Genomic DNA, 23,597 nt, shown 5'->3' on the forward strand with positions numbered 1-23,597 from the left:
TAAAAATAAAAATAAATTAGATGAAAATTTTATGAAGTTTAACATAAAAAGTTAATATAATTATATATAATATATATAATTTATAATTTTATACACATTTTTTTTTCTGTAAATTACATTAAAACATACAAATTTGAAAACCATTGTTAAAACAATATTTATCATGCTACTATTTACAAATTAAATATTATTTATATTGATTTTGTATTTATATTGTATTATTTGATTTCAGCGTATAAAAATTATTATAATTAATATTGTATTTTGCTAATATTCAAACTACTATACAATGTATAGTATATATTTTGCTTCTTTTTACAAACATCTAAAAATTAGAATTATACAAATATTACTAATTATTAATTAATAAAAATATAACATTAAATAGAAGTACTATAATCTTATAAAAATATAAATGAAACAATAATTTGATTAAAAATGTATTGTACATTAAATATGCAATATGTTTTAATGAATATTGATTACAATATATTTATCTAATAATGAGATTGCTAATTTAATTTATTGATAATACAATTCATTATTATATTTATATATATCTTTTAGATCTTATATTGTAGAATAAAATATAAATAAATAAATAGAAAACATTTTATTGCAGTAAAATATATGTAGTATGATAACTAAAAGTATTTGAATTATTTCTTAAAACATTGCGCATTGTATATTGTATTTTTTATTATATATAATGAATTTATGCAATTAAAAAGCTATTAATTTAATAAAAATGTATACATAAATAAATGAAAACTCCTTATTAAAGGAGAGTCAACAATATATACAAAAAAATTGTACAGTATATTTAGTTTAAGTGTTGTAATTTGTATAATAACAATTTTTGTATATTTATTTTATTATTAATTTTATTCATTTAAGAAAAAAAGAAATTTATTTCATGCCTGATTATTATTATAAAAATTATTATAAAAATATTTCATTCATGCTATTATATAATATTCATATTTAAATATTATTATAATTAATAAAATAAAATTACATGTTAGTACAAACTTTATTATTTTTATATTATTTACTATGGAATTATCTGTAATTATTCATATAGATTTAACATATTCGCATAAAATAGATAGAAAATTGAAAACATAATAAAGAAAAAAACAAATATAAAAATTAATATGCAAAAATATTGAAGTTTATTTTTTAAATTATTTAAATAATTTAATTTTGTATGATTTTATCTTTCAAAAATAAAATCCATTCCATCATATTTCATTTCATTCATTCAATTCAAAAGTAAATGCTACGTGATTTAAAAAATAAACTTGAATGAATATTTTTGCATATGAACTTTTGTATTTGTTTCTTAATCATCTTAAATTTTTACCTACTTTGTGTGAACATTTCGTATTTAAAATTATTATATTTATTAAATACTTATATTATAACATTTTATTTTTTGGTTTTATTAAACACATTAAACGTATTATTAAACATATAGTGAGTTATTTATAATTAAAAATAAATAACTTTATTATAGTTATATACAGTTATATATATATATATTTATAATATGAACAATTTGATTATAAAATTCAAATATATTAATAAAAATTCTATTTCCATTTTCTTTTTCATGTTTAAGATTTCAATTTTTGAAATTATTTTTATATAGTTTTTTTTAAATAAAGTAATATATATGTTTTTGTTATCATATTATAATTAATAAAAAAAATAAATTCAATCCTATGATGAATGATATAATTCATTGATCTACAAATATTTTTAAGAAACACAATTATAAAAATGTTTTAATTTTATTCTAATTTATTTAATATCTCTATTCTTTAATAAATATATTTTTTTATAATATAAACACCATTTATGTTACTCAAATAATATTAATTGATTGATTACTAAAAAATTTAACTTATAATGTTTCTTTCTGAAGTTATATATTATATATTATTGATATGATTATTTTATTGTTATTTAATTTCATAAATTCATAATATAATAAAATTCAATATTACAAAATTTATTTGTGATAAAATATATTGTGATGTAACATCAAGTTTTTTGTAAATAAATAACATAAAAATTAATGATGAATAATAATGCATTTATTAGCTTAAGAAGAATACATATTTATGATGATTTTAGTATTTTAGTTATATTTCAATAAAAAACATTAAATGATATTTTTTGATTTTAATAAATTTTTTAATACTTTTAATGTAGATATAATGTAGATAAATATAAATAGATATAATTTGTGCCTATATGAAAAGAAAAAATTTTTATTATATAAAAAAAATCTTTATTACGAATAATTTTGTGATAAATAATTATTGATCATAAATTTTATAATATAAACAATTGAAATCAATCAGAAACATTATAAGTTTTATTAACATTTTAAAAATTTAATACTGTTAAAATGGAAAATTTAATAAATAAGATAGAAGAGAGCTTTATAAATTTTAAAATAATATTAGCTAAATGAATGAAAGTTTAAAGAAATTAAAAAAGAAAATATATTAAAAGTATATAAAATATACTTATATAAATATATAAAAGTATATTAAATATATTAAAAATATATATTTTTTTTTTACGAAAAAAAATTAACATTTGACAAAATATTTTGATTTAAAATGAGATTTATAAAAATCTAAATAAAAATAAGTCAAGTATAATATATAGATTTGTATTATATATAAAATACTAATATTTTTATTATAAAAAATGAATACAAATTGTTATACAAGTTATATTTACAATTCTATTTTACTAATTTAAAATGAATAACGATAATGAATTATACTCTTTAAAAATTATTATATTTTTTATAGATATGAAAAAAACTATAAAGAAATTAAAAAATTGTCACAGACAATTTTTACTTGATAATGATTTTAATTCTAGATTGTTTGTAATAATTTTGTATTCAGATATTATAAAAATTTTCTATATCATTTACATAATATTATAAATTTTTACCTTTGGTGACAATATTTATTATAAAATTTAATAATTTGGAATGAAATGAAATTTTAAAACATTTGTGAGATTTATATATTCTCTTTGAGAATGAATACAGAATGACATTTAAATAATGTCCATAAATAAAATTAAAAAATCCTTTAAGTTCTGTGTTATTAATGATATATGTTTATTAATAATAATAATATTTTTACTTCTAAATATTTTTTTAAAAATGTTTTATTATAAATTAAAATGTTTTTAATTTATTAATTTAAAAGTTACTTTAATTTTAATATTTAATTCTTTTGATGTATAATATAATTTTATATAAATTATTTTTATTTATTTACTTGTTTTTTATTTTATGTATTATTTTCATATTAATTTATTTTATTATTTATTTTATATTATATTTATATATTTTTAATTAATAATTATTTAAAATATATTTTATTATTATATACATATTTCTAACTAACACTATTTATAATATTATTAATAAATATTCATAAATAAAATCACTATTAGAATATATTAAAAAAATACTTCAAAGAGTGCTTGTTTTATTTATTATATACATTTTTATTTTTTTTATATATATAATTCAGCTTTTATTTTTTCAACTTTGATTTTTAATCTTTGTTTCAAAATATTAGTTTCAATTCAATAATTTGACATTAATTTTGAACAAATTCGATTGTTAAAACTTTCTACTACTGTATTTATTTTTTACATTATTTATATCAGTAACAATAATTTAAAAAATTTAGATAAATATATAAATGTTTATTATTATATTTTTTTTATATATTAAGAAAAAATCAAAACAATTTAATGTTAATGATCTCAAAATAAAAATCAATTATAAACATTTAATTGCATTATTGACACTGATTGTTGTTAGCTACTAATGCAATTTGTAATAATTACAAATGTAATATTTTTTTAAATTTTATTTATTTAACATGCTTAATTTTATTTATAAAATAAAAATTTTTTTATATGTAAATATATAATCAGATAGTTGAGTATTTAATTTAAAAGTAACTTTTAAATTAATAGATTAAAAACAAATAATTTTTATTTGAAAATAAATTGCATCTTTAAAAAAATTAATTTGTAACAAATATAAATTATGTTAAATTTTTATCTATAACTATTCTTTAATTTTGTTTTTTTTTTATAATGCATTAATGTAATATTAGAGATTTGATTCAATGTAGTAAAAATGTTAAAAAATTTTAATATCTTTTATAAATAAATGAAAAATATTATAAAATTTCTTTAAATTAATTTTAAAAAATGAATAAAGGAATATAATGATGAGAAACAAATGTTAAAGCTAATTTAAATTATTTAAGAAAATAACAATGATTTAAGAAATTATACAAAAAAGAAATGGAAATCAAAATGGAATCAAACAAGAGTTTAAATAATTTAATCACAGTTTTTCTGGTAAAAATATAAGAGAAAATGAGAATGGAAAGATTGAACATATTAAATGACGGTACTTTTAAACAAAGATGAATTTAATTAATATTGATTTAATTATCTTTCCAATCAATCTTTTATATTCTATTCAGAATATAAGCAAATTATATTTAAGTAGATCACATCAAAATATATAAACTTTATCCCAATTAGAATATTTTTTTATTAGAAATTTTTAACAAAATTTTGAAATTATTTTTCAAAGCGACAAATTTGAAAAAAGATTTCAATGAAATTTGATCTGTATTATACAAATTTGTTATGCAACAAAATATAGATAAATCAAGATAAATAACATAAGACTTAAGAACCTGAGAATTAAATTTAAATGGAAATTAAATAATTAAAGTAAAAAAAAATAAAAATTATTATTATTAATTAAATTTCATTTTGGCGGGCATAAAATTTTTGGCTTTTTTTTTTATATTTAAAATAATCTAATAAAAATTTTAATTGTATTAAAAATTGTGAACATAATTATAAATATTTTATGTCTTATTTTAACTTCATACTTGTATATGATATGTATCATATTTCATTCAATCTATATATTGAATCATTCATATTAACTGTAAACAAATAGTATTAGTAAAATAGATTACATTTTTAATGAAAGCATTACATAATATTTCATTAAAAAAAATTAATCTAATTAAATACATGTTAAATGTTCCAATTCAAACAAGCTAAATGTAATTTAAAATTTATTATATATTATATTTAGGATTATGCTTATCAAATACTATAAGATAATATAAAAATAAAAAATTTTATGTTCACCAAAAAAAAGTTTAACCAAAATAAATAATTAAACAATTTTAATTATATATAAATTAAGATTTTAAAGATTTTGTATATGAGAATTCATTGAGTACATTCATATACATATATATTCATTGAAGAATTCTATTACTAATTAACTCAGTGCTATGAATTATGATTGCACTGTATTTGTATAAAAATCTGTCATTAGAAGCCATTATGTTATTAGTAACTGCAATATGATGATAATATATTTTGCATATCTATGAAATAAAAACAGAATCAAAATGAGAATAAAAAAAAAAATTGATTCTCTTTATTTCACAAATATATATTTTTCAAATCTGAATAATATCGAGATCTGATATTACATTAATACAATTTTGTTTTCATGAAAAAATTAATGATTAATTGCCTTTAGTTAGCGAGAAGACCATCTTGTAGAAGATTTTATTTTTAGCTCAAATTAATTTATCTTTAACATGAATTTCAATTAATCATTGATATTAACAATATCAATTAATTATTAATATTATTTTTAAAAAAACAATTCTGTAAAAATAATTTTTGAAGACTTTTTAATATTTGTTATTGATTTTTTAATATTTGAATCAAATAATTTCTTTTAAAACATTTTATCTAATTATCAAAAAAGAAAAAAGAGACAATATAAAATGATTAATGATAACAATACATAATGAACTAATAATAAACATTTAAATTATTATATTTTTCAACAATAGCAATGTATAACATGTGACTATATTTTTTTATGTTATTGATCAATGTATGTATATACATTGTATTATTTCTGCTATCAAATATTTTATATACTAATTTTGAATTTTGAAGAAATAAGTTTCTAAATGGTATCATTTTCATTTCATTTAAATATTTACTCTTTAAAATGTAGTACTCGATAACATTTGAAAATTTTTTCATTCATATATTTTTCATTCATATAATGACTTATTGTTGAAAGATTAATAAAATTATACTATAATAAAATCTTAATTTTTTTTTTAAATAATATCTTTTTATATAGATAATTTTTTATATTTCAAATTAAATATAATTCAATTTGAATTATATTTAATACATACACTTAAACCATATATACTGTATATATCTGCAAGAAATAATCATTACAATCTTGATATGAATAATATGAATATATGAAATAATATCTTAAAAATTTTTATAGGAACATATTTTCATTTTCAAAGTTTAATTGAATTAATTAGTATGATCATTTATAGAATTACAAGATATATCAGATTTACCACCTTTAAACTTTGTTACTGTACATTCATTTAATATTTTAGTATGGTCATAACTATTGAACTTTCTTGAATGTAATGTACTAGAAATATTAATTTCATCTATTGCTAAAACATTTGAATTATCTAAAATTCTATTATTTTCTAAATTTACATTTTTTTCAGAATTATCTGTTCTAAACGTATTATTTAGACTATGATCAAATGTTTTGAGATCATTCTGAATACTTTTAATAATTTCGGTATTATTTTCATATCGTCGTAGTATATTATTTTCGTTTTCATACCTACGATGTATTGAACCAGAATCTAGACGTTTTCTAAATGTTTCATCATATGATTGTTGATCCTCTATTCGTCTAGAAAGTCCACTGTCATAACAATGATCTGATTCTATGTAGTGATTTAGATTATCTATTTCATAAGCACGTTTTGTTAATTGGCCTTCAAATCCAGCTCTTGCAGCTAAATGAAGGTAATTGTCATCTCCAATTGGAGCTTGCCTATAATAGTAATAATGTTATTTTATATTATATATTATATATTATGTATACTATATTATATTATTTATATTATTTATACTATATTTATACTATACTATACTATACTATATATTAAGTATAATTCAATTATAGCTCAATTATAGCTATGAGATTGTAGTTAAAAAATATATTAGTTTGTTTTAATTAACTTACTTGCTTCCATATTTAGTATCACGTGCTAATCTCCTAAAATAAGCTCTATGTTCGTGCTGTAAAGCATATGCAGCTTCTCTTAATGCAGTTAAAGTTTTAAAACAAGATGGCACATCTTCTATAGGAGATCCACCACCTGGTATAATACACATATCATTAGCCCCATAAACAGCTTGACACTCACACGCACTCATTAAAGTTTCGAGACGTGGCATATTTGTAAATATTAGAGAATGTATTCGTTGCAAATCTCGATCTGGATCTAAAACCATACGCAATCCAGCTTCTACTCCCGGTGATACTTCACTACACCCTGGAGCAATTTCTGCTACTGCTTTACAACTATAAGCAATATTTATTAATGAATTTGAAAGATATATCAATTAAAATAATGCTAAATAACATACCAAAGCCAATGACCATTAATATATGCACTTGGATGATATTTTTCTAATCGATTACTATTTGTACGACAAATTTTTGTTAAAATATCAATCCATTCTTTTTCTTCTACACAATTTCCTGCTTGAACATACAATGCCCTCTGTGATTGAATAATTTGAAATATATTTTTCATTTTAAAAGAATCTTCATGAAGTTTTTCAACTGCCAATATTTCTTCAAGGGGTATTTTACATAAAGGTTCCTTGCCTATAAAATGTAATGTCAAATGTATAATTTTTTAAAATTAATTTTAAAAATATTCTTAAAAATCAATCTATTATTTAAAGATATAGAATATAAGATTTATTTATATACCTTTTGTTTTTGAATAAGATAAATCTTGTGTAGTAAGCTTAAAATATCTTTGTTTAAAATTTTTCCGACCAAAGCGTTTTCTACCTTGTGCCCTTTTAATCATTACTCTATAATCAAATAATATCAATAATAATAATATATATTTATAGAATTTTAAAATTAAAAATAAGTATTACAAACCTCTTCTTACAATCAGCAGTATGCATGAAGAGAAAATATATTCTATTATAAATGCTTTTTATTAGCAATAATTATATTTATATATGAATAAAACTATTTTAATTTGATTTAATAAATTTAATATTTAATAATAAAAAAGTATATAATATAATATAATTATAATTAAATAAAATATTTTTAAATTTTAATGTATTATAATCATTGCAATTATTTAAAACCCAATGTAAACGAGCAAGTTTAATTGCGAGAATGTTTTTTTATAGCTATTACTTCGCAAATCGTCATGGATCTGGCCGTTTGTATAGTTTTTTATTTAAATTCAAAATTACTAAATGTGCGAAAAATAATTACATAATAAAACTTGCTCATCTATATCAACGAGCTTGTTGTTTATTTTGTTTATTATAATAATTATTATGAAACAAAAAAAAATAGAAATATAATAAAGATACATTAATATAATATGCTAATATATAATTATTAAACATACCCTTCTTTTAATACAATTGGTTGTTCTTGTTGAATACTTGTTCGCTGTTTTGCAATATTACTATTACTACTAGTTGATATTAATTCTAAAAATTGTTTAACTGCTTGTATATGCTTTTCTGTATAAAACTCTCTAAAAAAGTAATATTTATATAATATATATAATCTATTTATTTATAAATCAAGTTTCAAAACAATATTTATTTCTGTATACCTGTACACACATTCCATATATTCTTCTTTACAAACACTACCTGCTCCTCCTCTACAACTTACTAAATTTCCTAGACTTTGAATTGTTTTAGAAATTAATGTTAAAGTTCTATTAGTCTGAGAATCCTAAAATAAATAATAATATATTTCAATTTCATTATAAATTATCAATATTATTTTTTTTTTCAATATCAGCCTTACAATTTGTTCAGTAGTAATATCAAATAATCTTGGACCCAATATTGCAGGAGCAAAAAATCGTAAAAAAATAAATCCACTGATGACTGAATATCTTACTTCTTTATTTTTTGGAAAATGCGTTGCTGCAAGTTCTTTTAAGCACCAAAACATTTCACACATTAATGATGGACATCGTACACCAGATGTTGTAATAGCAGTAAATACTCTCTCGACATATTCCTATTAAATCACATAAGTATATAATTAAACTATTCAACATAATAATAAGATTGCATGCAAATATTTCTTTAAATTTTGCATACCTTTAAATTTGTTAAATTAGTTTGAATCGTATTTGCATCCTTTACTCTTGTTGGATCTATTTCACATGATTTTTTCTCTAAAAAGACTTGTTTCATAGCTGGTCGAAGAGTACTATGTAAATAATGGAGACCTGCTAATCTCATACCTTCATCCATCATCTTACTTACTAATGTATTGCCACGAAATATTGTTGTTGGATCACTTTAATAAAAATCACAATTACATTATATATATATATGTATAAATAATATTTAACAATACACACACATACACACACACACACACACACATAATTATATTACAAATTTTCATAATGATTATTCTGCATATATCATAGTAAATACATAATTTAAAAATAACATTATTTACTTACGTTAATTTAGAAATTTCATGACTAGCTAAAGCTCTCATTACAGAAACCAATTGACCATAATGTACTAATACCCTAACTAATGGTTGAGCTGCTTCCATTTTACTTGATACAATTTCTCCCAAAATATAAACAGCAGAAGATGTTATTGGTTGAATATTGACACTTTGTAATAACAAATTTCTAAGTCTATCATACATTGCTGATGGAAAAACATGATCAGCTGTATAATGTATTTTTAATCGTAGAGATCCTAAACCTGGAAGTACACCAGGTGATGTGGAACTATTTGAAATTTTATTTGGACGATGTTTTACTGCTCTAGGTTGTAAAAAATACCTATTAATAATAAAACATGATGACAATTAAATTTATTTTTTGTAATTAAATTTTTATATGCCAATAAAAATATTAATAATAATTCCTTCCAATTTTATTATATTATAACATTTTTAAATCATTTAAAATATTTGAAAAACAGAAATTACCATGCAGTTGTTGAATTAGTTGATTGTTTTTGTAGACCTCTTAAAGTAATTCTAACTTCACCAAGAAAAGCTGGCTGTTCTCCCATTCCTGAAGATGCATGCCATAAACCTACAACTACTTCATTCACTTCTCCATGTTCAAGAGAATAATGGGAAATATCTTTTTCTTTAGATTCTGTTATTTCTGGCTACAAATAAAATTTTATATAAATAAATCAAATAATTGTATAAGAAATATTGTTTTATATAAATCAAAATTTTATATAAAACATAATTTGACTATAATGATATATAAATATTTTTTAAATTAGTTTATTTAATTTTACCTCAAAAATAAATGTTTCATTAAAATATGGAGATACTGTTTTTTTTTTAATTTTTGTGCGTTTTAATACTTGTTTGCCATTACTATAGATGACTGTAACAATTGCAAATGGATCACAGCCACCATTTTTAATAGTTAATTCACTACATTCTATCACCCTATAAAAATCAATCATGATTATCTATTAGAAATATGTTTTTAATAAAGATGATATTTTTAATAAAAATAGTTTTAATGTTTCGTAAAATGATTTATTTTATCTCAAAAATATTAAATAATATTATATATATGTATATATATATATATATATATATGTATGTGTATAAATAATATTTATATATTCAATATAATACTATTTTACAATTGTTTTATAATTCATTTATTTTATAATTATTTATTAAATTGAATTACCTTACTGTAAGCTTAGATTGAGCATGTCCAATTTGAGATTGGAGAGAGAGTTCCAAATGTGCTTTACCTTGCACCTCAGAATCAGCATCAACTGGTCTCAATGGAAACCAATGTTCCTTATTATGGTATGTTGTCAAATCTTCTCTTTTTATTGCTACTTTACCCAAAATTTTATCTTGTTTTAAATGTCTATCGCGATCATAAACATAAATCCCGAGATAACGAAATTTTCTAGGCACTTCAAATTGAAATTCTTCTCCAAAAAATGGACTATATTAAAAAAAAGAAATATTTTATGTATTTACATTTTTAAGAATACATCACAACTTATAATATAAATAAAATTAAAAATTAAAAATTACTTGAGAGTTCTTTCCATTGTTGTTGTTCTAAATATTTCTTCTTGATCAAGAGATAATACACAATATACATCTCTTGCACCAGGAGATCCATGATTTCTGCTTTGTAAATTTTTTACCTCACCTAAATGCAATTCATTAAACTTTTTTATAAATAAATATTTAATATTTATAAAAAATTATATTAATTAACTAATTTTTCACTTACAAATTAAATGGAATTTTGCATTTTATCCCATAAAAACAAAAAATATAAACTACTGAAATATCAAAAATCTTTTCTTATAAAATTGATTTATAAGAATCTCATAAAATTAACAATAATAAATCAGAAAATATTTTAACTATATTTTTAATTAAATATTAATAAATTTAGAATGTTTTAATAAAATTTTAACAAATAATAATCAAATTTATAAAAAATATTTAATTAGAAATGTAATAGTATTGAATTTTTTTAATAATATTTAATTTATATTATATTTTATAGCATAAATCATAGTTTTATATTTTATTTTAAAAATTATATAAAACTTAAAAAAATATAAATAAATTATTAACAAGATTATTAATTATAGATTAAAAAGATATATAAAAAAAATCTAATACAAAAAATATTATTTTTGTATTCATAAAATTTATTCTGTCATACTAATATGTATAAAACTATGTCAGAAACAAAACAAATTCTCGGTGCATTTATGATTAAAATATTAAAAGAAAGAAACATGTAATTATTAATTGTAACGAACTTAATTAATATTAAATAATAATTTTCTATTACACTAATAAAAATAATCATTTCTTTTTAGTATTAACTAACGAGAAGCATATATTTGTATAGAGACAACGATGCGTAGGAGTCGAAAATGTACGCTTACGTGTTGATCACGTAAAATTTAGCATAAATATCATTCTCATATAATTGTATAATAAATTTGTCAAATATATATAAGAAATCATAAAATGACTTATAAAATAGAATTTTCCATTTAAATAATAAAATCAAAGAAATCAAATTTAGTGACATCCCACATGAAACCCAAACAAGTAGCACGCGTATAAGAACACATTACATTTTTTTAAATAACAACATTTTGTGATATTATCACATCATATAATTTTTGGAAATTTCACGTTCTTATTAAACGATGTTTTTAATAAATTTTCGTACCAATTTTTATCTTTAATCTTTCTTCAACGCGAACTAGGCGCGTCTCTTCGGCCATGTTACCTCCATGACACTACTGAGTGAGTACATGAACAGAATACAAGGCGGTACGTTCATTCTGTGAATGGATTTTAAACAGGACCGTATTAAGTTATATATGCACCCAATTTTAAGTAATATGGATTTTTGAAAAAATTTAATAACGTTTGATTTATAATTAATTAAAACAGAAACAAGAATATAAATATAATATGTAATTTTGTCATTAATTCATCAATTATTTAAAATAATTTCAAATATTTATTTATAATTATTTTTTCGTAAAAATGTGAAATAACAATAAAAATAAATGTGAAATAACAATAAGATAAATATCTGTAATACTTTAATAATAAAATATATAAATCAATACATTGTATTATATTACATTATATTTTTTTTCTCTCACAATGAATGAATTTAATTATTAGAATTTTATTCATATATCTTATTTATAAACATTATTGTATGTATATAATATATTTAAATCATAATTACTGAATGAAATATAATGAATATTTAATAATTTAAAATCATTCATTATTGAAAAATCATTAAATATTTAATGATTATTAATATACATATATAATTATATATATATATATATATAATTATACAATATCTTATCTTTTCCATAACAATGATTCTATATTTAATTAAAATTAAATATTTTATATTTTTTATAAAAAATATATAAATATTATAAATTATGGATATAATTGAGACTTCATGCTACTTAATATTATTTTCTAAATTTAGTTACTTATATTAAAATATAGTGAATTTAGTAACTTAGGTTAAAATATTTTATTGCTTAAATTTAATCTACAAAATAGTTTAGAAAATAGATTTTGATATTCTTAATTTTAATTAAAAATATCAAATTGTTGTAATTAATAATATTTTTCCAATTTTTATTTTTGAATTGTGAATAATAAAAAATATGTACAAACGAAAAAATGAAAAATGAAGAAATAAATGAATGAATGAAGAAATGAAAAAATGAAAAAATGAAAGAATGAATGAATAAATCAATGAATTTAAAAAAGAAATTAAAAACAAATAAATAAATAAATAAATGTACATATAAATGGATACACAACATGAAAATTATGAAATGAAAAAAACTGAATTTCATAATATTAGTAAAAGGATTATATATTTACATATTAATAAAATCATATATAGACTTTATGAATATTAGAATTGTGATATTAGTTTTGATTGTAAATACATTTTTTGGATAATTAATATTCATATATATCAGGATAAAATTACTAATCCTATGATTTCCTGTTCTTTTCATCACTCTTAACTATTCTATCTTTATTTCAATGCGTTAAGTTTGTCTGCCTGTCGTAGAATGAGAACAAACCTCTATGTTGGAGTATAGTTAACTATACTCGTGTAAGTGGTGAGCCACTTCCTGATGGCGCAATAGCCCGTTTCCTCTCCTCTGCGTTTCTCTTTGCTCCTCACTCTTTGTAGAACTCTATAAACTATATTGGCTTTCCCTTATTCTTTTATATCATTCTTCTTTTTTTAAATCTTTTTATTAATGTTTCGTTATTTTATTATTATCATTATATAATCATAATAAAATAATAACTATAATGAGATTTAATATATGTAAAAAGTAAAAAACTGTTATAATAAATTAATCCTTTGTATCCGTGTATTTTTTCATGAATATAAAATGAAGAATAATATATTCTTAAAATAATATATATATATATACATATATATATATATATACATATATATATATATATACATATATATATATATATATATATATTTCACAATTTAACAACGATTACAAAAATATTCAATTAGAAAAATATTCAATTAGAAAAATAAATGACGATAATTAATATTAGTAATTTAATATATAATTTCAATATAATAAAAATGATAATAATTTAAATTTATGAATGATTTTATTAGAATATAATGAATAATATTATTATATTATAATAATATTATTATAACTATATAAAAAAATGAAATATTTTCATTGATATATGATTATTTTTTTCACTATTCTTTTTATACATAAAATTCAAAAAAAAGAAAAAAAGACAATGATATTAAAATAGAATCATATAATATTCAAATAGAATCATAATATTCAAATAGACATAAAAATAAAAATGATTTTATCATAATATAATAGAATCTCAATTATCCAAATTTTCATTTTATCAAATTATCAATTTAACTATATTTTGATTTTAATTATAACATAAATTATATAGATGTATAATATTCGAAGAAGAATATTTCTGCATTATTTGAATTTATATTAAAATTTATCATGTCTGTTAATTCATTTATGTAAAAATTCTATTTAATCAATCAATAATATATTATTATCGATTTATTAATTTTATTTACAAACTTACTTCCGCTAATTAATATAATATATATATAAAATTATATATATATATATTAATATAATATATATATAAAATTATATTTTATATATATATATATATATATATATATATATATATATGTATATATATAGATATATACACATGTATCATCTATTAGTTTATAATATCATTCAAAATTAAAATATATTTTTAATTTTAATTTAAATAGATAATATTTAATTTAAATAATTTTAATTTAAATTGAACATTTTATAATAATTCATCATATCATTGATTGTTGATAAAAATAATAGAACAATCTAATCAATCAATCTTTCATTATTTAAAATTTACTACAATATGTAATACATATGCAATACAATTATACAATAAAGTAAGAATTATTTAGTTGTATTTGATAAATATTGAAAAGTTTTTATATTTTGAATTGAAGCAAATCTGTGTAATTCTTATTGTTTTGATTTCTACAAAGTTAATATTATTAAACCAATAGTATGAATAAAAGAATCATTCTATCACTAGTAAATTTTTAAAAATTTTTGAAAATCAATTTTTATATAAATTTAAAAAAGAAAAATTTTTATAACATAATTTTCGAAAAAGATGTTTGACTATTTTTACAATGTTGATATCAATATTAATGAGATAAAATCAATTTTTCAATTACAATTAAATAATTTAATTTTTCAAATATTATATATTGAAATATTTATAAATATATTAGCATAGATTTTAATAAAAAATTCAATAATTCAAGGTTTTATTTTAATTTATACTTTTTCATTCTTTATTTAATATTATATATTTTTTAAATTTATTTATTAAGTATCAATTTATGTTTAAGTTATAGAAAAAATTTCGTATAATCTTATATCTAAAAATATTAATATTTTGCAGAAAAAATACAGAAATAATAGAGAATAATTAGACTATTTGTTAAAAGATAGAATATAGTAAGACAAATCATAATAAAAATTATTTAAAAATAATAAAATTATATTTAAACTTTAAAAAAATTAATTTTTTTTGAAATATTAACAATTTTTTGTAGTATCTGCTATTGAATTAATTAAAAAATATATAAATATATATATATATTATTTCATATATATGCTAAAAGATAACTAGATAGAATAATTTTTTTTAAAAATTAAGAAAAAAACAGAATTTTAATATTTGGCGGATATATAATAAGTATAATATAATGAGTATAATATATAATGTTATTGAAATTAACATTTTTTATAAGTAATAATATAGTAGGTAAAAATAATGATCTATTAAAATCTGTTTTATAATAATTTTATATTTATTTGTATCTTTAATATCTAATTCACATTTATATTTTTAATATCTAAATCTTAATTATCAGTAAAAAATTAATACAACAATAGATCTATTCCAAAATATATTTAATTATTAAATTTTTTTTTCAAATCTTCGTTATAAATATAAATATATAAAAATAAATATATAAAATAAAAGAAAGTATTATTTAGAAAACATAAAACAACGTTTTGAATTTTTATATTTTTTTTTTCAAAATTTAATCGCACTGAATTTTATTTCAACCATTTTATATAATAACAAATAATTTTATTGCGAAGATTAATCTATTTTAATAAATTTAATAAAATTCAATAAAATCAATGTTATAATATTGGTACATACAATGTTATAAATTTATTTAAATTTTCGAAAATAGAAAACTATACTTTTTGAAATTAATATTGAGATAAATAAATATGTGTATATTTTGAATTTATCTTTTAATAGATAGTATAATGAAATAATTAAGTGACATAACTAAATGACAATTGAAATACGATATATATAGTATGGATTATTTGACAATAGTCATGGATGGTTGGAGAATTTAGAAATGTATAATTAATACAAAAAACAAAAATTAGTATACAAAAATATTAATTAGTATACATTCTTTAAAAATGACTTAAATTAAAATATTACATTCTCTTTATTATTTAAATTTTCAGTTGTCAAATCAATTAAATAATAAAAAGATTCTTAAATATAATAAATTACATATATTGATCGACTTCTAAATTCTCCAATTAATATTCGTAAATTTTAGTAAAAGTAATTAGTAATTATTAATCAATTTACTTACATAAGTATCACTTTCATATTTGAAATAATATCAATTACGTATTTTTATATATAATTTATTATATATTTTTTATTATGTTTAGAAATAGATTAGATTTTTGATACATGTATACATTAAGAATTCTTAAAATTTTTTAAAAAATTAAGAATTCTTATTTACTCTTTTTATAATTATTAATTCTTTTTTTAATTTTTATTTATTATTCAATATAATGAAATTTATGTTTATGATATAAAAAATTATTTTTTGTCTTGTTTATTTTATTAACAATTAAACGAATAAAAAAAAATTTATTTCTTCTTTATATAAATTAAAAATAGATATGATTTTTTTAATAGAAATATTGATAAATAATAAGTAGTTGTTTACTTTTCATAATTATCATTATTTCTTGTAGTGATAAAAAATTTATTTCTATACATATAATCTAGCATAAATATCTCATTTTAAATTCTGCCACATAATACATATAATATACATATAGTATAATCTACTATTCATGATTTGTTATTTATTATTTATTATTGAAATATTACAAAGGATTATTACGTATTATGTAAATATGTAATAAATTAATATAACTTTTAATTACTTAACAAATATAATAATAAAAAAAAAGATTTTAAAAAATTTTTAAAAAATAATTTTAATTTCCAATATTAAATATTTTTAAATATTTCATATTTTAAATATTTCAAAAATTACATTTGTCAAAGAATTAAAAAAATTATTTTAATATTTAAGCTTTCATATTATAATATATAAAAAATTGTATGAATTGTATTAAATTATATTAAAAACTATATAATTCCTTTTAAAAAGTTAATCTTCGTATAATCTCTATATTTTTCTACAAAATATTGTAATTTGTATTAATATTGCATATTAGTATTATATTATTTTTTATATAAAATGAATTTTGTAAGAATATATTTTTTTTATAATATTATTCTTAAAAGACATTTCATTATATTTATAAAATAAATATCTTATATATATAGATATCTTATAGTATGGATGTATAATACTAATATAATACTAATATAATACTAAAATAATATGGAATTGTATAGTTTTATATTTTATTCTAGACTATAAACTCTTTTGATCTATGTTTATTTATAATTTTTTTATCATTTAATTTCTCAACTATCATTAATGTTGAAATATTATTCTGTGATGAACTGATACATATGTGATATGAAAATGATAAGCAAATTGTTTCTATGAAATTTAAATTGTAAAAAAAAAATAATCATCTGGAGAATATGATACTGTAGAAAGAATAAGTAAAGAGGGAATAGTTTGAATTCATTGGTGGGGAGCAAAGTTGTATCATGAGGTCTGATTATTGAAGAGTAAGAAAAAATAATAGTAAGTTATATAGTTAATATAAGTAGTAAGTTAGAAATAGAGAAATAGCAAGTATTCTATTGTATTATGTTATATCAATGATAGACTTGTGGCTTATTCTGAAAATACAATGAATAAATAAATAAAACATTTGTTTCCTCATTTCTATTTCAATTCTATTATTTTTTTCTCACTTTTCCAATGATTTTTCATAGTAACTTTGAGTAGAACTTGAAAATTAATGACAAGTTATGTATCAAGATAATTGTATACCTATATAAATAAAATATAATAAATAATTCATATATGTAGAAATATATTATTAAGAATTAAACATTAACTAACATTAATTTTCGCATGATATGATTAAACCATATTGATATGTACAATCTTATGTGATTTCACAATATTGCATACTGTAATATCTTATATCTTGATTTTATATGAGATAAAAACTGGATAATTTACATTAATTTGAAATATGAATTTTAATTAAAAGATAAAATATTTTAAATTATAAGTAAAAAAATTATATAAAAAATTGTTATTTGTAATAGTCAATAATCAAAAGATAAAATTTGTCTTATGATTGAAATTGTCTGTTAACAATATCAAACTTAATTTTTTAATGTAAAGGTAAATATTTTAATAATATTATAAAAAAATATTTAAAATATCAAAAAATAATAGAATTTATTTATTATAGAAAATTATATTTTGAAATATATAGGATATTAATATGTTCAGATATCTTCAAAGAATTGATTGTAAGAATCAAAATAAATGCAAAAATTGATATACAAAAACTTATTTATTAAGTTATAAGCATTTAAATTTGTGTTAACAGTAATATTAAAACATAACAATAATATGATGAAGACAAAATGAATTTAATCTATTTTTCTCTAACTTTATTTAATGCAAGATTAATTATTACTATATTATTCTTGACAAAAGAAATGATATCATTTTAAAATCAAACAAAAATTATATTTCTGTTTTTATATTTTCAAAAATAAGAAATTTTGAAGAAAATCAGTAGTTTTGTATTTCATAAAATTAATTAATATTTATAATAATATAAATTATTTCATAAATTTGATCTTCTATAAAATGTTTTGCTTTTTTAAATTTATAATAATATAAAATGATATTGTAACATAATAAAATTAACTTTAATGATATAATTAAAAATATTTTAAACACATTCAAAATTTGCAATATTTTCTCTTTTTTTTAATTATATATGTATTTATTTTTTAAAATTTGCATTATCATTTAGTAAATCCTAATGAATATAAAGAAAATCATAAGCATATTTTGATCTCATTTTATTTCTAAAATATTAAATTATACTTGTAAATCATTAAAAATAAAGAATAAAGATAAAATTTTAAATAATGTATATTTTGATTATAAAGAGATTCAATAAGTATAAAGATTTCTCTATTTATTAAAAAGTGAAATCATTTGTTTTTATATACAATTATGGAAGAAATAATAAATAATAGTAATTTATTTTCTCAATTTTTGCAAAAATTATAAAAGAATTTTGTATTTAATATATTAGTATTTAATTTAAAATATGTTTTATCTTCAAAAATATATTAAATACCCCAGTATTAATAATCATTACTAATGCTATTTTAAACAACATTAGAATCTTATAAATTAATTTATTATAACATTATCTTTTAATGTTTGTATTTATTTTTCCTGTGAATTAAATTATTAATTATTCTCACTTATATGTCTATTTAAATCCTTTTGTTTAATGTTAAAAATTTTTTTTTCATTTCCATTAACTTAGATATTTGATTAACATTTTAAAAAATTGTAATTTCATTTACAAAATTATTTACTTTACACTAATATTTGTTTAAATCAAACTTATAATTTTAAATAAATATTTTTAAATGTAAACATTATAACCTTAAATTTAAGTTTGTATCTTCATATATTGTTTATATATTATTTTTATTTATTTATAATATTTATACATTATTTATATATGATTATTTAAAAAATTATATATTTTATATACATATATATTTCAGCTAATTTCATATTTATACTTTGTCTTTCCATTTATCACCATAAATAAGATTCACACTTCAATGTTGCCAAGTTCTATATTATGGCTACCAAGAATTGTCATTTTGAAGTAATCGAGGAAAAATTTATTGTAATTAGTGTATATGACGATATAATTATATTGTAGATAAATGGAAATGGAAATTATTATATAGATATAGAATATAGAATGTAAAGTAGAGAATGATAGTGGAAATGATATGAAATGGAAATAATTATGTAATATTATTTCCTTAAGAAAGAATTTTTATTGCAATTTTATTTAACAAATAATACTATATTTATAATAAACTGTGTTTTTTTTTCTATAGTAAGAAATTGTTTGAGCAATATTGGCCATAAAAATATAAAAAAAAAACATTGCATGAAAAAAGTCTATATCTTATTTAAAAGTATGTTAGTTTTATACATATACTTGTGTTGATTATAATTAGTAGTGTGCCGGTACCCGAAATTCCACTTAGGTCGAACCAAGAAAAAATCGAACAGGCTCGACTATTTGTATACTATGCCGATATATAAATACTTTAATTGTTCGAGATTTTCATAATCTTCATCAATTTCCATTTCTAATTTTTTGAAGAATAATTACTTTTCATCTTCGATTAGCTCAACATAATATATTATACACATAATACATAAGTATAACAGCATTATATAATAAAAACCATGATTTCTAAATTAATCAATTTTTAAGATTTCTAATATTTTTTTTTTAAAGAATATAGGGATATATCAATTTGTATATTAAAAAAAAAATATAATTATATAAAAGAGATGCTAAAAAATAATTTTTAATATATAACTGAACTTGTTATAATGTATACATTAATTGTAATGAATAATATATAATTCATATTGTAATTTACATTGAAAATCATTTAAAAAATATATTAATAATTATTGATTTTTAAACCATGTAATGGTTTTTTATTCAATGATCAATATTCAAATTTAAATTACAATTAAATTTTAATAGACAGAATTAAATAGTATATATATTATATTTAAGGGATTAAAAGTCTAATAATTATATTTTATATTCTGTTTGATATTATATAGATTTTATTTAAAAATTTTATTTTTTCATACAACAAATAATTTACAAAAATAATATAAGATGGCAGAAACAATTGATTATAATATATTAAATTGTAATAATTAATATATTATAAATATAAATGGTTATTCTTAAAATTTGTAATAATTTTATTTATCTAGTCATTGAATTGCTTAAATTCAAATAATTTGACTTTGTATTTATATAAGTTTGATTGAAAATTATAGCAATCTAATATATAAAAATAATATTTACTTAAAAACCTAATCTTTTATTGAAAACAAAAGTTTTTATTATTATAAATTGTTGTAAATTGAATACTGATTAATTTTTGTTCAAAACTTCTTCATCAGCAAAAAGATTTTTTTGAAAAATCTTGGCAATTGTTACAATAAACACATAAATATTACATATTACATATAATATACAATATAATATTATATATTATGTATATGCTTTATTAGAAATATTTTCAACATTAGAAATTTGATATCTATAAAATAATTTTCTTGATTAAGAACTTATTTTTATTAAATTTTGATTTAAATTTTGTATTTCAAAATAATAAAATAATAATTAAACATAGAAATATCAATTTAGAATATGTAAATTAATCGAAATGATACATGATAACAAAATCTAGAAACAAACTGAAAGATACAAAGATATAAAAACATAAAGAAGGAAATATATAAAATAAATAATAATAAATAAGATTATTTTGATTATATTGATTTTAATGACTGATGTATAATTTATTGATTTATATTATTTAATGATGAAATTATTTATTATTAAATGAATTTAAAGATATAATTTTTCAACTAAATGTATCATTAAACTAAACATTGTTTGTAACACAATTAACTTGTTTTAAAAAATATTTTTGTTAAAATAATTATTGCATATTTCAAATAATTTATAATCTATTGCAAAATATTTTAAAAATTATTTTAAGTTAATTTTTCGGTCATAATTAAAAAATTTATAATGAGTATTATTGTTATATTATTAGAGATTATAAAAGATTAAGATTATAATGATTATTATTATTATAAAAGATATTTGTTTAATTTTTATAATTAAGATTTTAAAAGATTTTATTAAACTGTATAAAAGTTAAACTGTATTAAAAGTTAATTAGAAAAATAATTAGAATTTAAAAAATAATTAGAAAAATAAAAAATTGATAAATTATTTTGTTTGATTTTGATAATTATTTTATTTTAAATATTTACATTATTTTATTATTAATAAAATAAATATTTTTATGTTTATTAAATTTTTAAAATTGATGAACTTTTTTTAATTGTTTAAAATTTTTTAAATTTTCTTTATTTTGTTATTAAAAAGTATATATATTTTTATTATATATATATTTTATTATATTTTTATTACATGTTATTTTTATTATATATATATTTTATTATATTTAAATTTTTTCTTTTTCAAAAAAGTTTTTAATACTTTATTAAAAGTAAAATTACTTTATTAAAAGCAAGAATTTTTGATACACATTTATAAGAAAACAATTGAATTTACTATTGAATTTTTATATTACAAGAAAAAGAGAAAGAGAAAGAAAAAGAGAGAGAAAAAAAAATGTTTATATAAAATCAATAATTATTATATATATTAATATATATATATAAATATATAATATTAAAATTACATATTATATTTCGAACAATTCACTTGAATCAAATAAAATTTATTTACAATATTTTTCCCCTATATATTTAATTAGTAATATTCATTATGTTACTAATTATAAAATTAATTTATATAATATTTATCTAGTATTTATGTAAAAATTATTCTTTTAATAAATATTTTTAAAATATTTCAAAAATATTTTTTAAATGTGTTTAAATTATATAAATTTAAAATATAAAATTATATAACATTCTAATATTTTAGATTGATTGCTAATAAAATATATAATATCATTGACTTTTACTAGAAAAATACTATAAAAATATTATTTTCATTTTATTAATCATATTTGCGTTAAACATGGTGTCAAGTGATCATTTTCTTGCATTTTCGAAATGTCA

At 17.1% G+C, this 23,597-nt stretch overlaps 1 protein-coding gene across 5 annotated transcripts; it reads right to left on the reverse strand.

Moving 5' to 3' along the window:
• Positions 1 to 225: 225 nt before the first annotated feature.
• LOC412003 (GTPase-activating protein) lies at positions 226 to 14,078 on the reverse strand. Of its 5 annotated transcripts, XM_026438970.1 has the most exons (17): positions 13,879 to 14,077; positions 12,468 to 12,582; positions 11,297 to 11,417; positions 10,935 to 11,204; positions 10,525 to 10,681; positions 10,199 to 10,386; positions 9,714 to 10,049; positions 9,340 to 9,541; positions 9,038 to 9,256; positions 8,838 to 8,962; positions 8,625 to 8,756; positions 8,135 to 8,176; positions 7,955 to 8,061; positions 7,603 to 7,846; positions 7,196 to 7,537; positions 6,788 to 7,003; positions 226 to 325 (listed from the first exon to the last, which is right to left on the reverse strand). In XM_026438970.1, exons 2-17 carry the CDS (start codon positions 12,520 to 12,522, stop codon positions 316 to 318), a joined length of 2,766 nt encoding a protein of 921 aa, XP_026294755.1. In that variant the 5' UTR covers positions 12,523 to 12,582; positions 13,879 to 14,077; the 3' UTR covers positions 226 to 315. The 5 variants fall into 5 exon arrangements, with proteins under 5 accessions (XP_026294755.1, XP_006572080.2, XP_026294752.1 ...); XM_006572017.3 differs by lacking the exon at positions 226 to 325 and having other exon boundaries at positions 6,341 to 7,003; positions 13,879 to 14,078; XM_026438967.1 differs by lacking the exons at positions 226 to 325; positions 8,135 to 8,176 and having other exon boundaries at positions 6,341 to 7,003; positions 13,879 to 14,078.
• Between the last annotated feature and the right edge of the window lie 9,519 nt (positions 14,079 to 23,597).

This window comes from Apis mellifera, linkage group LG2, assembly GCF_003254395.2.
Source record: "Apis mellifera strain DH4 linkage group LG2, Amel_HAv3.1, whole genome shotgun sequence".
In the NCBI taxonomy this organism is placed as follows: Eukaryota; Metazoa; Arthropoda; class Insecta; order Hymenoptera; family Apidae; genus Apis; species Apis mellifera.

Excerpts from the sequence above, each read along its gene's own strand:
- LOC412003 (XM_006572017.3), bottom strand. The coding sequence starts at position 12,522 with ATGGCCGAAGAGACGCGCCTAGTTCGCGTTGAAGAAAGATTAAAGATA. Across the intron at positions 11,418-12,467 it reads AAGATTAAAGATAAAAATTG|GTGAGGTAAAAAATTTACAA; the intron begins GTACGAAAATTT and ends AATTGCATTTAG. Across the intron at positions 9,257-9,339 it reads CTAATTTAACAAATTTAAAG|GAATATGTCGAGAGAGTATT; the intron begins GTATGCAAAATT and ends GTGATTTAATAG.